Raw genomic sequence first — 14,342 nt, 5'->3', positions numbered from 1 at the left:
ATGGGGTGCAAGCCTGAGGATGTGGTGACAGCTCTTTATCGGGGGGCCGGGGTGCGGTGCTGGAGGCACGACGTGTGGGGGGCCGCGGAGGGTGGGATGTGGGGGATTGGTGGGGTGGGTGAGAGTGGCGATGGAGGCAGCTGCGGGGGGACGCGGGGTGCGAGTTCGCCAGGGGACTAGGAGGTAGTGCAGGAGGGTGGGAGGAGGCGCAGACAGCCGGGGGGAGGTGCCAGAGGTGCAACGGACAGGGTGCTACAAGGGGTAGGGTGTGCAGAGCAGCTGGGGGCTGTCAGGAGTGGGGGGAGGGGGGTGTTGAGGTGTGGCGTGCGGGAGAAGGAGAAGAAAGAAAAATAATAATAAAAATAATAATAAGTATTAAAAAATAATATTTTTTTATATAATAATTTTTATCATTAAAAAAATTAAATAAATAGTTTAAAAAGTTAAACTAATAATTTGATTTAAAGATTTTTGAGAATTTGATGTTACATTATTAATAATCTAATTGTTATACCAAACATGTCAATTAAGATTTTCAATAATTTTACTGCAACATTATCTGCATGTACCAAATACAGTAATCAATATTACTAGCAATCTATCCAGATTGTAGGTAATCAAGATTACCAGATAATCTAGATTAAGATTATCCGGCAATGCACCAAATGCAACCTAGGAGCTTATATCCTCTGACCTGCGATACTCTAAACTTTTAATAAAATATTACACCAATTCATTGCAAAGCTTTTAAGATTCTTATATGATCTTTGATGAAGTATATGGAGAGAACTCGAATCTATCTTCTTGCTCCTAGGAAAGATTATGTTGGGTTGCATGTTATTGTTCGTGCAATTGATAAACCAAACAAACAAAATGCATGAATTGTTTGTCATTGGCTTCCAAATTTATAATTTTAAAAAATCATTGCATGATGTGTAATATATAAAAGGACAACAAAGCTATAAAATATATTATTATATTAACTAAAGGCAGATATTGACGGAGTCTATGACTTCATAGATATAGTTGGTTCATTAAAAGCAAAAGAGAGGCCAATGAATCAGATTTAAGAGCAATGCTTTAGACCTCCATAACCCACAGGGCAGGATGATTAGAGAATGTCATTCACCTCATCTCTAAGAGTTTATCTTATCACCCAAAGTGAGTAGTTGTAGTGTTACTGTAAATTTAATATGCGAAGAAAATAGAGGTAAAAATAGTATGGATAATATTTGTCCGGATCTATTTTCGTATCCGAATCAATCCGAATATGAACAGAAATTTGAGTATTTGATTAATATCTGTATCCATATCCATTAAACAAAAATGAATATAGATGGACAACTATCCGATCCATATCCAAATATCCGAATCTGTGTAACTTTATATAATTTTATATAACACTTATTAATTTTTAAAAAAATATACAACTATATGAACATGCTGTTAACTTGATTTATCATCTATTTAGTAATTTTTTTAATTCTATAGCTATAAAATTTAATTATTCAACTAATATTCATAATTATATCTATACTTTCGATATTTGAATTATATTGATATCTATTTAAAATGAATATGGATATGAATTTTTGTATCTAAATAATATCTATATTTATATTCATCTGACAAAACAAATATGAATATAAATAATTTCAATCCTAGAAGGAAAATATTCTAAAATTTTTAGCCTTCCTAGTTATTTGTTCACATATTTAATGCTATGCCCCATAAAAGTTGGAATGTCTCCTTTTTCCCTATTGAACATGACTACTTGAAATTGCGGTTCCTTGCATTGAATATTTCATAATTGGTGGAACATGAAACAGTTGAGAGCTTTCGACAACATCTCAAGTACAGAGAGCACTAACTCAATTGAGCTAAGCTTTGGCAATGCTTTCTTTAGATTGTTTTCTACTTACAAATGCTGGATGTTTCTTGGTTTGGTAGAACATAAGCAAAGATTCGGACTTCTTCTTTCCTATGAAGCCTTTCAGAACCATCCCCTTTGCTGCGAATCACCTCATCACTGGTAAACATCATTTGTCATTAATGTCTTTTTTTTGTTTTTTGAAGGGAGATCATTTGTTATTCATGTTGATCTTCCTGCGACTTAGTTTTTACCGCATCGAAAGTTTCTTGAATGGGAACCAAACCCATCACAAATAAATAAATAAATAAATAAATAAGTAAAGGGTGATTTCTCTTTAAATAAGCATAAAAAGACTTAGAGCTTTTTTTACTGCTTTTGGAAATAAGTTAGCATTAGATATGTTTATAAACCAAGAAGAAGGATACAAATTAGGATAATATCTAATTTATTTCCTTAGCCACGTTAAATCAAATGAGGATAGTATTTTTCACTATCTGATATAGATTTGATCAGCATTAAAATTAAAAAAAAAATTCTTTTAGTTTTGGTTTTATTTATTGTTATTATAATATGCATGTTACTTGGTCAAAAAACTAAATTTATTTTTCTCTCGTTGAGCAAGAATAAAATCAACATAAGAAACAATGATAGGATAACTGTATCTTTAAAATTAAAAAAATATTTTCTCAACTTTAATCCAATTTTACTTACACCTATGTACTTCAAAAAAAATATTAAATCGATCCTTTCAGTTATCGAAATATTTCAATATAGTCCAGTCATCTATCTCCGTTAATAAAATGGCATCATGTAACCATCACATGACACCATTATTTTATAAAATGATAAAAATATCCTTATTTCTACTTCCTCTTTCCTTCATTCTCCCTCCTCTCTGATTGATTCCCTCTTCCATTATCGGAGATCTTCTTTCTCTCTCCTCCCCTTTCTCGCCCATTTCTCCTCCTCCATAGTAGCTCCTTTCACCTTCACCCATTTTTCCACTGCCTCTCATTCCTCCTCCTCCTCCCTCTTCTCTAATTGATCTCCTCATCCTTTATTGTCAGCGTCCCTTTTCTCCCTCCTCCTTCCTTCTTCTCTTCCTCCTCATCCATTTTTTTTCTTCCACGATGATTCTCTCCACCTCCACCAATTCCTCCACCACCTCCTCTTTCTTCTCCTTCCTCCCTCTTTCCTCCTTTCTCCTCTCTAATTGATCCCCTTCTCCTCTATTGCGATATCCCTCTTTCTTCCTCTTTTTCCTCCTCACCCATTCTTCTCCATGGGAGCTTCCTCCACCTCCACCCATTCCTCTATCGCCTCCCCTTCCTCCTCCTCTTCCTCCCTTCTTCCTTCTTCCTCCTCTTCTATTGATCTCCTCCCTCCTCTTCCTCCAAACTGTCTATAAGCCATCTCCTTCCATGCAGCCCCCCTCCTCGTTCTCATCCTTTTCTTTTTCTCTCCCCCTTTCTCATCCTCTTCCTCCCTTCTCTCTGATTAATCACCTCCTCTCTTCCTCCTCTTCAAGCTATCCATTAACGATCTCCCTCCATGGTGGCTCTCTCTTCCTCTTCTTCTTCTTTCTCCTCCAAGTCTGTCCATGAGTAAAAGATATTTCTGTTCATTAAAAGAAAAAAATAATATCATTTATTGATAAGTGAATGATTAGATCATATTGAAACATATTGATGACTATGGTCAGTTTGATATTTTTTAAAGTATAAATGGTATATGTAAAATTAAGCTAAAGTTGAAAAGATGTTCCTATATTTTTTAAAAAAATTAAATAATTTTTTTAATTTAATTATATAATTTTATATTTAAAATATTTAAATAATTTTAAAATTTTTTAACATGTATATTCTTTCAAACATTCAAATTTGCATAAATACCCTTTCAAAATTGATATCTGCATGTATACCTTCATAAAATATCTTTTTTTGTATATATACCTATATCATCTAATACCATTAAAAATTAACGATTTAAAATTAAAATGACTAAAATATCCTTATGGATAGATGTGCAAAAAAAAATTTATAGAGATATATATGTAAATAGTAATTTATTAAAGTATTCACATAAATTTGAATATTTGGAAGGATATATATACAAAAAAATCTTTAACATAAATGCATCTCTCTTGGTTTGTTAATTTTTTTCTTATTCTAATAGAGAAAAATTAATATATAGAATTAAAATAATAAATTTATTTGATTTATTAATTTATATAGATAAACTGATCTTTTTATCAAATGATAGATTAAAATTATTTTATCTAAAAAATAGACATATCGTAACTATCCATGTTTCCTCTAATATATAATAATATGCTTCTAAGAAAAATATCTAAACCTAATATTAGATGAATAGCTTATATATTTGCATTGAATAGATATAGTTGTATATTTGGACATTATGTAATAATAAAAATTTATAATTTTATTATATTTTATTTTAAAAATTTTTATCAAAAATATCTTTGTGAAATATATAAGATATATCATGCTATTATAAGATAGACATAATCGTCCCATTTTACATAAAAATAAAATATAATATAGTATTTTAATATATAAAATATTATATAATATCATCATTATGTTGTTATATTATATAATATGTTACTATATTGTAGAGTAACAGGGTTTGAATCCATCTAGATAAAATAGATAAAAATTAAATTAAAAGTTTTTACGTGTATATCCTTCTAAATATTCGAATTTGCATGAATATCCTTATAAAATTACTATTTGTATATATATTCTTATAAATTTTTTTTGCACATTTATCCATAAAGATATTTTAGTCATTTAAATTTTAAACTGTTAATTTTTTAACAGTATTAAATGATGTGGGTATATTTATAAAAAAAAGATATATATACAAAATAAATATTTTATAAGGGTATACATATAAATTTAAATTTTGAAAGTATATTTACGCAAATTTGAGGGTGCATATAGTTACACTTTTTGATTTTTGTTTTTTAAAAAATATTTTTTATTTTTTATTTATTTTTACTATAGAATAAAAGTAAAAAATATGTTTGGTAACTACGTTGCTATAAAGCAAAAAGCAACCTTCAGGGATAGCAGGCGAAGAGCTTGATGAGGGAGAAAAGTTCAGAAAGAGAGGGAGAAGGGGGTGGGGAGGTGAAGAGCTCGACGAAGGAGAAGGATTCGGACACTTACTTTTTGATTTGGTATTTTAGACGTGAGGAAGAAAAAAAATATTTTAAAAAATAAAAAATTTTTACTTTACATATAAAATAATTATTTTGATTATTTTGATTTTGATTTTTTACTTTTCATAATATTATCAAATATTATTTTTTAATTTTTATTTTTTAAAAATTAAAAACTAAACAAATATTTTTTTAATAATTAATCGAACGTCTTCTCAATGTTTAGGAAGGTGTATACATAAAAAAAAATTAATTTTAGCTGTCAGAAGGTTGGAGACCGACCGTTATTTCCGTTATCACCTACGGTTTGTACAGAGGCCGTTATAACATCTGATAACGGCGTCACTAAAACCCTTGCTAAAACGCCCTCCTCCCTGGCATCTGCGGCTGGGCTTTTGCCGCCGCCGCTGAAAATGCTCAGGAGACTGGTCGGATTCAAAGCTTCGCCTCCTGGCCTCTCCTCCTCTGGTGAGAGACCTCCCAAAACCTAACGCTAACCCCAATCCTAATCTCACGGCTCGTAATCTCTTAAAACTCTCTGCTTTTCGAATCTTCGTAGGTAGGAGGAGGGGCGTTTCCGAAGTCGCGTCCAATTTCCCCTTCGCGAATGGTAGGGAGGGCTCCAAGACTCGGTAGGAACTCCTTTTAGGGTTTTTTTCCTGGCAAAATTTTCCGTCCTGGATCTTCTTTCCGGGCCTTAGTTCGGTGTTCTAGTTGGTTTCCCTACGAATTTGGTGAAGCACATCGGTTTTTGGCACTTGTTTTAGGGTTGTTGGGTGATGCAGAACTGAAATTTTGGGAGGAGATATTGGACGTTTCTGTTTACAATTTTATCACTATTAGCCCGGACTTCTAACAAGGATTTGGACCCTTTTTTCCCTCTCTCTCTCTCTCTCTCTTCTATTTCTGGGGTGTAATATAAGCAATCATATGGTTTCAAAATCTATACTTCATAGTTCCTCGTAGGTTGTTGCAAGGTTGTCAGAATATAAGGATGCTCGAAGGTGGTCTAGAGTTTTATCTGGCTTTTGTTTAGACAAGTAGCAATAGACCAGTCGAAGCCACCTGTTCTGAATGGTGGTAAGGAGATTGCATTTTGCAAAAACTGATCTATTAATCTCTGTTGAACCTGAGAACAACCGAGGTGCTAAAGAGCATGATTAAACACTGGTTGCTATCCATCAGTGGGATGGTTGTGTGATTATGTTCTTTAGCAGGTTTAACAGTATTTAAGGTGTTTATTTCTGGAATTATATTAACCTCCTCTGATAAGTGCCGCGGTAATATTTTGTGAAGAATGAGATTAGCATTAGGTGGAAGAAAAGGCGACAAGGAAATATTTGATATAATATGCACATGATTAATATGGGTCAAGGATGAATTCTGCAAAGGGTGGTGAAGAAGAGAGGAAACAAGGAAAGAAAATAAAATCTGACTTAATGTTGCATTTAGGGATGAACAAAAATCGAACCTGAACCAATCAAACGGTGAAACCGAACCAAACCGCAGGTTTCGTTTGGTTTAAAATTTTATTTGACTTAGTTTGGTTGATTCTTGACATATAAAAAATAGATTTGGATTGGTTCAGGTTTGTTAGTAAATAAAACCGTTCTCAAACCGAACCGGACTGGCTTAATAAAATGACATCATTTTGATTAGGGTGTTGTTTATGTTGGAGTATTAATGTATTAGAAAATAATTCTGGATTTATGGTGTTGTTTATCAATTTGGTGTTGTGTTGATTAGCCTTAAACCCTAAGTGTTTTACTTACTGGATTATTTATTTTTTTTGTAATGTGTTGGAGATCTTTATCTTAATCTTTAATGGTGGTATTTGTTTAAGAATTTCATTTTGTTAAGTGACAATATCTTATGTCAATTTAATTTATTTTACTTGATAAATTTTGTTGATGGTACTCTTATGTGAAAAGGAAACAAGTCTTCTTGAATCACAAAAATAATAATAATAATAATAATATAAATCGGTAAACCAAATCAAACCGGACCATTTAAATCATATTGGTTTGGTTTGGTTTCAATCTTCTATTAGTCCGATTTGGTTTTTAGAAATGTCAAACCATTTAGGACTGGTTGGGCTTAGGTTTGAGCATGAAATTGGTCCAAACCGGATCATGCTCACCCCTAGTTGCATTATTCAGAGGCATAGGCTTCACATAGAAACTTATGATGGAAAAGAAATCATAGAGCCAGCCTCCAAGATTTGCCTATATCATGGCTACCTTCCTTAAGATTTTGACTCTTGTTTACTGTATGATCAACAACACTATCCATTCACGTGAGTCGTTGCACCTGGTGGCATTGTTGGTCCCATATATGGTGCATTTGGATTTTCTTACATGACATTTATTTTGTCTCAGATGTTCCACTCTTATCTTGTGCTGATACTGATGCTATCAAGGGCCCGACAACAGTTATTTTTTACCTTTTTACTGTTGGCCTCATATATGATGCAGTTAGATTCTTTTACATTACAATCGTTTTGTCTCAGATTTTCCATAAAACATTGACGCTGTTATCTTGTGCTAATATTGATGCTATCAAGGGCTACCTTTGCATAAGCACACTGCACCATTTCATCCAATCTGAATCATATGCCTCATTGATGGCTCTTATTTGTAGTAAATGCAGATGTAGCCAATCCAATTTATATTGGTGTTGGTTCCTACATTTTCTTTATCATGGCTTTTAAATTCTCCCTTGCATAATAGTACTTTCTTTCCATTCATGTTAAGGATAAGCTTTTATTTCAAACATTTTCCCTTTACTGTCATTTTGCAAAAATCTCCACTTATTTGTTAAAGGAAAGTTTATCTCCTTGCTGATCTATGCTCAAGCTCACTTTTTATCCTATTTTTATTCTCTCCTTTGGTTTCTTATCCAAGCATCTTAGTTTCGATCAGTGTCATTCATGCTGTAAGTAAAATGCTTAACATGTAGTTGGTCTTTATTTGACCATGTAAAGTTTCACATTGGAAGTGCCAAATTTTTCTCCCTACACATTGAAAAGGCCTTCCACTTTGTTGGCTTTCTTATGAATGTTTTGTACATAATCATTTCTTTTTCTTCCAAGTTCTAATGTTTATACACATTCTGATGGTCATTTCAGTTGCAACATCTTGATCTCCTTGGAAACAATCTGAGGCTTTGATTTTTATCAGTAGTCACATGTTTCTGAGTTAGGTCCTGAAATTTATTACAATGGTGATTGTGGAGAATTTGCCATCAACTATTCTGAGTGTCTTGTTCACAACAAGACTGCACTGACTCTAATATCCCTATATATACCAAAAAACAACACTGCAGATGATATACAAAATGAGTGGATTCTAAATTAATGCTCCTTTTGATGGGATTACTTATTATGGTGGAGTTAACAATTTTGTCAGATCTTCTTCTGAGATGCATGATATGAGGCCATGGAGGAATTTGCACACCGCCATGTCTTCAACATATCAGTCATCTTCTCCAAAACATGAAGTTGAGGTGGCTGAAAATCTGAAGCCTTCACCACCAAATTCCATTGGAGATGCAGATGCCTTTGCTGAATTGGGTCCATCAATATCAGAAAGTGATGAGCTCAGCTTTGGATTGACAAAACAAATGCATGAGGTATCTTTAATATGCCTGCCACATTGGAAGGTCCATTTTGCCCCTTTTATCACGTTTCATCCCATGTATGTCTTACAAAGTGTATCGGCAAATGGTCATATCTATTGTGTGCAACAGCATAGACCGACTTCAATTCTCCTCTGGCATTGACTTTTCTCTATCAGAGGAGGTCGACTTGTTTTATGAACCACAGATTGTGAGATCCATTGAGATTTATGCATCGTGCTATGCATGTTTCACTTAGGGTGACTTCTGACTTCAGAATTGCCATATTATTCGATATGAAGGACCTCCAAGGATACCTAAATGCATGGATCCCAGAAATCCACTATGATAGTGTTTGGTGATCCAAATGGGATCACTGGTGATCTTACCAATCGTGTGGGAATATGATCATCAGTGATCTAAGATCACTAATTTGATAGGTCACCGTCCAATGATTAAAGATCCTCAGATATCCATGAGTAATTTGTTTGGTATTCTATGAGAATCCAAGATCACTAACTATATAATACCAAAATTATCCATAATATATTCATAAAAATATATTTATTAATCATATATAATATATTATAAATAAAATTTTATTATATTTATTAATATATTAATAATTAATAGATTCTATAAAAATATATTTATCAGTCCAAAAATAATATTTTTATTTATACTTATAATATATTATTTATTAATATGAATATTTATTTTGATTAGAAAAATAATGCAAATAGAAGTAATATATTAAAAATTTTTATTATATAAATACAAGGTACCATAAGATATTTTTATTTTAATTTAAAATTATCATTGAATCTTAATATGGCAAGAATAATATATATCATAAATATAATATATAATATCAATATAATATAATATATTTATATATAATTGATGTAATATATTAACGGTATATTGATATACCAATTTTTTTTCTAGATTGTGAGATATTTTTGTCCTTATATTTCAGCCTAAGATCACTGTCTGGGGGTGATATTGGATTTCCGATCTCAAGGCAGATACTCCATCACTAGGTTAGGGGGTGATTTGAGGAATGAGATTAATTTAAAATCACTGTTACATAAGATCATCATGGTGCAACCAAATGCGGTGATCTCATCATCTCCATCTACATCACTTTTGATCTTGGATGGATCATCCGATACCAAACGCCTCCTATAACTTCATAAAGACATGATATCCCTAGGAAAATGCCTCACATGATGACTTCCCTCACTAGGAAGCAGTCATCCAGGTACAATTTCCAACCTCGAAGATTGTAAGAATGTTTTAAGTACCAAAATTTAAGCTGAAAAGTGGAAATTTGCAGCTAACACTATTGAAAAACACGTGAGCTTTCCTCTATAATTGTTGATAAGATACCCTCAAATATCAGCCTCCTAGATTTGAGGGAAGCAGTCTCAATATGGAGAGGTTCTGAGCGCTTCTATGAGAACTGACGATCATCTTACCAGCTGCCATGTTAAATTTAAGGTTTATGCCTTTTTTTTTTTTTTTTTGCAATTTAACTGCCAAATCTTATTGATTTAGCTGCAGATTTGTTTTATATTAAAATATGAACCATCAAAATTTTTCAGAGTGTGGAATCAAAGGAGAGAGCACTTGGAGCTGAGCGGATTACTGTGAAGAACTGTCACTTACCAGTCCGAGGTGTTCGATCCCTAAAAATCCAAGGTGCTCAATCCCCAGAAAATGTTGCAGTTAGAATAACCAACATTCGCATTGAGATAACTGAGCCAGCATACACTCAATGTGCATGTCATGCGGGCATGTGTTGGGTCTTGCAAGGACAGAAGAGGGTGCTGTTGATGTCATGTTCAGAGTTAAGGATAGCTCGAGTGCACAAACGATAGTGAAGCGGTAGGAAACCTGATCATCATTTCTTTTTCTTTCCCCATTTGTGTTCAATGTCTCTTATTAGACCTTATTTTGTCGATGCATGTAATTTTCTATGGCGTACTGCTGTATTTTCTGCATCTCTTTTCTAGTTACACATATGGACACACGCAGAGACAATCACTTCCAGAACATACTTGTTTTTTATTCTGTTCTTCCTGAAAATTTGTGTTCATCTCCCTTTTATGCACACATATATAGATGTATGTAATTGCTACCCCAATTCACTGTTCATTTACCTTTTTTTTTTCTCCTTTTCCAGTCTGAATGATGTTTGCCTTGATCATTGTCAATGGTCGGCTCAGTTGCTACCAGAATTTGGCCAGAATTTAAGGAGCAAATTATCTGATTCTCAGTGGTCGACTGGGTCACAGATTAGCAATTTCATTGGGGCTTCTCAAAAGCATCTCCGCATGAAGCAGATCTATTTGGAAGACCTAGAAGAGCTTCACCATGCTATATTACACCTCAGGGATAAACCTGTTGACATGAATTCATAGATTTGTCAAATCTCTAATGTACTTTCTTCCACATTCGCTATCTGCTTACGGTTCTGCTCTCAGAATGGAGCACCCATCTAATTGAATTTACTTGAAGGAAAACAGGTACCAATTTTATACCCTTGAATTGAATCTACTTCGAACTCTTGATTCTTGCACTTTTAAGTTTAAAAGTATATCACTCTTTTTAAGTTTAAATCTCTGTTAAACCATGTTTGCGGAAAATTCAGGAATGAGACCCGCAGATTACTGTCATAATACAAGTTTAATATGACCGTTAAACTAACTTGCTAATCTTGACAAACTTTTCAAATTGAGGCCCAAAATTCTAGTTCTTAAGCATTTGTACATGGTACTGTCTCACTGTTGTGGTCATGTTATAAAGCTCCGTCTTTCCACAGCAGTACATCTTAATTTAAATCCTGTTACTGCAAAATATCAATCATGTGCGTATATTTGTCTGCCCGGTAATCTGAATGCCTCGATTGCACGCTTGCATGTATGTAATCATGCACGCATTTATATGTGTATGTAGGGCGTGTGTGTGGCATGTGTTTGGATGTGCATGTACCTTCCACATGCAATGCACATGCACATGTGAGAAATGCAAAATAAAAAAATAATAATAATAAAGTAGGGAAGATTGCATTTATTTATTTTATTTTACTTTTTGTCTTCTATGATGAGACCTGTTGGAGTCTAAAACTAGAGGAGTTTGAGGATGTGATTTTTCCCCCAGATTCTGATATCATCTGGTGGTGCATGCAATAATTTCTCCATCTGGTGATTCTCGGCACGTCTAGGAGAGAGGCTTCAGGCTCCCAGATTGGCTGCGCGGTGTCAATATTCGGTCAACAGACCTTAGCCATTCTCTGAAGGTGGCCAACAGGAACCCAGTGGTGTCCACTAATTGCAGCCTTGCACTATCGTGGCAGTTTCTTCATATAATAGATTTTGAGTGTTATATAACCAAAAGAATTTGTTTTTTAAAAAATAGTACCATCGGATCCTCATGTCACTAGAAAATTATGGAGAATCCAAACGTTGATTTATCTAACGATTTATATAAAAGCATAAGTTAGTTTAGTGTCTTTTTATTACCATCTTTGGTCTATTGCATGATCAAACTAGAGAGGATGGAATGAAAAGCAGATATATCTAAATAAACTATTAAGGATGTAAAAATTAAGAATAAAATATGGAGAATTGGTTGAGATAATATAGACATGTATAGCAAAAATCTGAATGAGTTCTGATAAGAACATATTTTCCGCTCTGTATAGAAGGACGTAGGAAGAGAAGAAAACGTGAGGTAATATGGTTAAAGGTTGTCAGAAAAGCAAAAACGAAATGTTTGAAATAATAGTAAAGATGATCTTACATGGAAATTCCGAGTAAATGAGGTTTCATAAGGATAGTCCTAAATAGATGTGATATGTTTTGATGGTTTATGGTGATGCTCTCGTCTAATCATCGTGGAGAATAAGAAGGGGGTTTTTGCACGTACATTATTGCAATGTTACATGAATACGTTTTCCATGATGCTAGTATGTATGGTATTCAAAACCTTTTATATGTGCATGTATACCTATCATGTCACAGACCCTGGGTCGTCTTTAAGTTAATTAGGGTTTACCTGAGTTAAAAAAATTTAATAAGCCTTGTGATTTGACTGTTGTGTCCTTAGTTAAATAAATTGTTAAGCACTCAAGTATTTTATCATTGGATCAAGGGTACATAAATCTTTTTATTCTTAAACATCGACTTTTTGACAATACCGGATGGTTGTGCGCGTTGTGCGCGCGCGCGCGCGCGTGTTTTGAAGATGTCGGATGGTTGGTCAACCATAGGTTTTGAAAGGTACACCTACAAATTGTGCTTTTGGAAAGATACCTGTGTAAAATTAGATACTTATGAGAGTATACATGTAAAAAATTTGAAACCTGATAAAACTTTACCTTTTGTTTTTGTGTGTGGGGGGGGGGGGGGTGGGTGTGGAGGGTTGTCGAAGAGTGTCAAGGAGAAGCAAATTTTGTGTCTTAAAGTCACATGCATTTTTGTGTGACCAGGTCGCTTAGCAATATTACAAAAAAAGAAAAGAAAAAAAAGGCTCATATATTAGCATATACTGAAGGAATGGTTTTGAAGTGCAATTCAGGGTAATTGAGTGCAGCTCGAGGGAGCATGACAGCTTAACATGTCTAAATTCTACGATATTTGAGCTCGTAAGTCCACATACCAGTCTCAGTTCCGGCAGTCAACTGGTGAGAAGGAGACCCATGGACCTTTCTCGCACCGGCACATTTTTTTGATTTTTTCTTATGCGGACGATCAAACCATTGTAATATGAGCAAAATCCAGAAAATCCGAATATAAAATATTTTTTTTATTTTAATTATTTAGTATATTGGACGTTTGTTGTATTGGCTGCGTTTAGGCCCACATGGTGTGGGTTGATACAAGAGAAACACTTAGTGCACCGCCCGCGGTGCAGCTCCGCACGCCCTGTTCGTGAAAAAAAAAAAATTTTTCTCATGCTGCACCCAGCCCCACGTGTGAGCCAATTACTGCGGGCCGCGGTACACTAAGTATTTCTTGTGGTACAGCGGCCGGGCAGTTTGCGCCTTTACGGCCGGTAATGTTTGGGGGCCGACCTGGGAAGAAAAGAAGTTCCTTGTATTGTCAAGATGCAATTGCTGGGGATTGGGCCAAAGGTTTGAGGCTTGACTGGCCCAGGCCTGGAAAGTAGACACATTGGATAAGTGTAATTTTTTGTACATCATGGATGGTATAAAAAATTCAATATAGAGTGTACCATCTCATCTAATTGATCTATGTAGTCATCATTTTCTAATGTATATTTAATATTTTATAGATCGACTTTTGTATGATGAAAATATTTCTACTTCGGATGTCATATTTTGACCTCGAATATCATAATATCACCTTGGATGTCATAATTTTTTTCCAAAAAACAAAAGTATTTTCATCATTCAAAATTTTCTATGACGAAAATATTTCGGTTTTTTATAAAAAATTATGATATTCGAGGTTATATTTTACCTCGGATGTTATAATATGAGAAGGATATTTTTGTCCAACCACTTTCCAATGCGTATTTAATGCCCACAGGTCGGTTTTTTCATTTGAAATTTTTGAATGACGAAAATATCCCTGTATTGTAGAAAAATTATGACATTCGATGTGAATATTATGATATCCTACAGGTCGGATGTCATAA

General features: G+C 33.9%; 1 protein-coding gene across 1 annotated transcript; it reads left to right on the top strand.

Annotated features, from left to right (window-relative positions):
- Window positions 1–11,222, top strand: LOC105039917 (uncharacterized). Its single transcript, XM_073256603.1, is given in 11 exon segments — window positions 1–163; window positions 5,376–5,528; window positions 5,620–5,692; window positions 8,468–8,784; window positions 9,771–9,924; window positions 9,926–10,038; window positions 10,041–10,107; window positions 10,109–10,178; window positions 10,283–10,442; window positions 10,445–10,565; window positions 10,864–11,222. Coding segments are annotated over 11 exon segments (1,629 nt in total). The 3' UTR covers window positions 11,102–11,222.
- Window positions 11,223–14,342: the final 3,120 nt, after the last annotated feature.

Source organism: Elaeis guineensis, chromosome 1, assembly GCF_000442705.2.
Source record: "Elaeis guineensis isolate ETL-2024a chromosome 1, EG11, whole genome shotgun sequence".
Classification (NCBI taxonomy): Eukaryota; Viridiplantae; Streptophyta; class Magnoliopsida; order Arecales; family Arecaceae; genus Elaeis; species Elaeis guineensis.
Note: the sequence above shows the minus strand (reverse complement) of the source record. Positions and strands in the feature narration are given on the sequence as shown.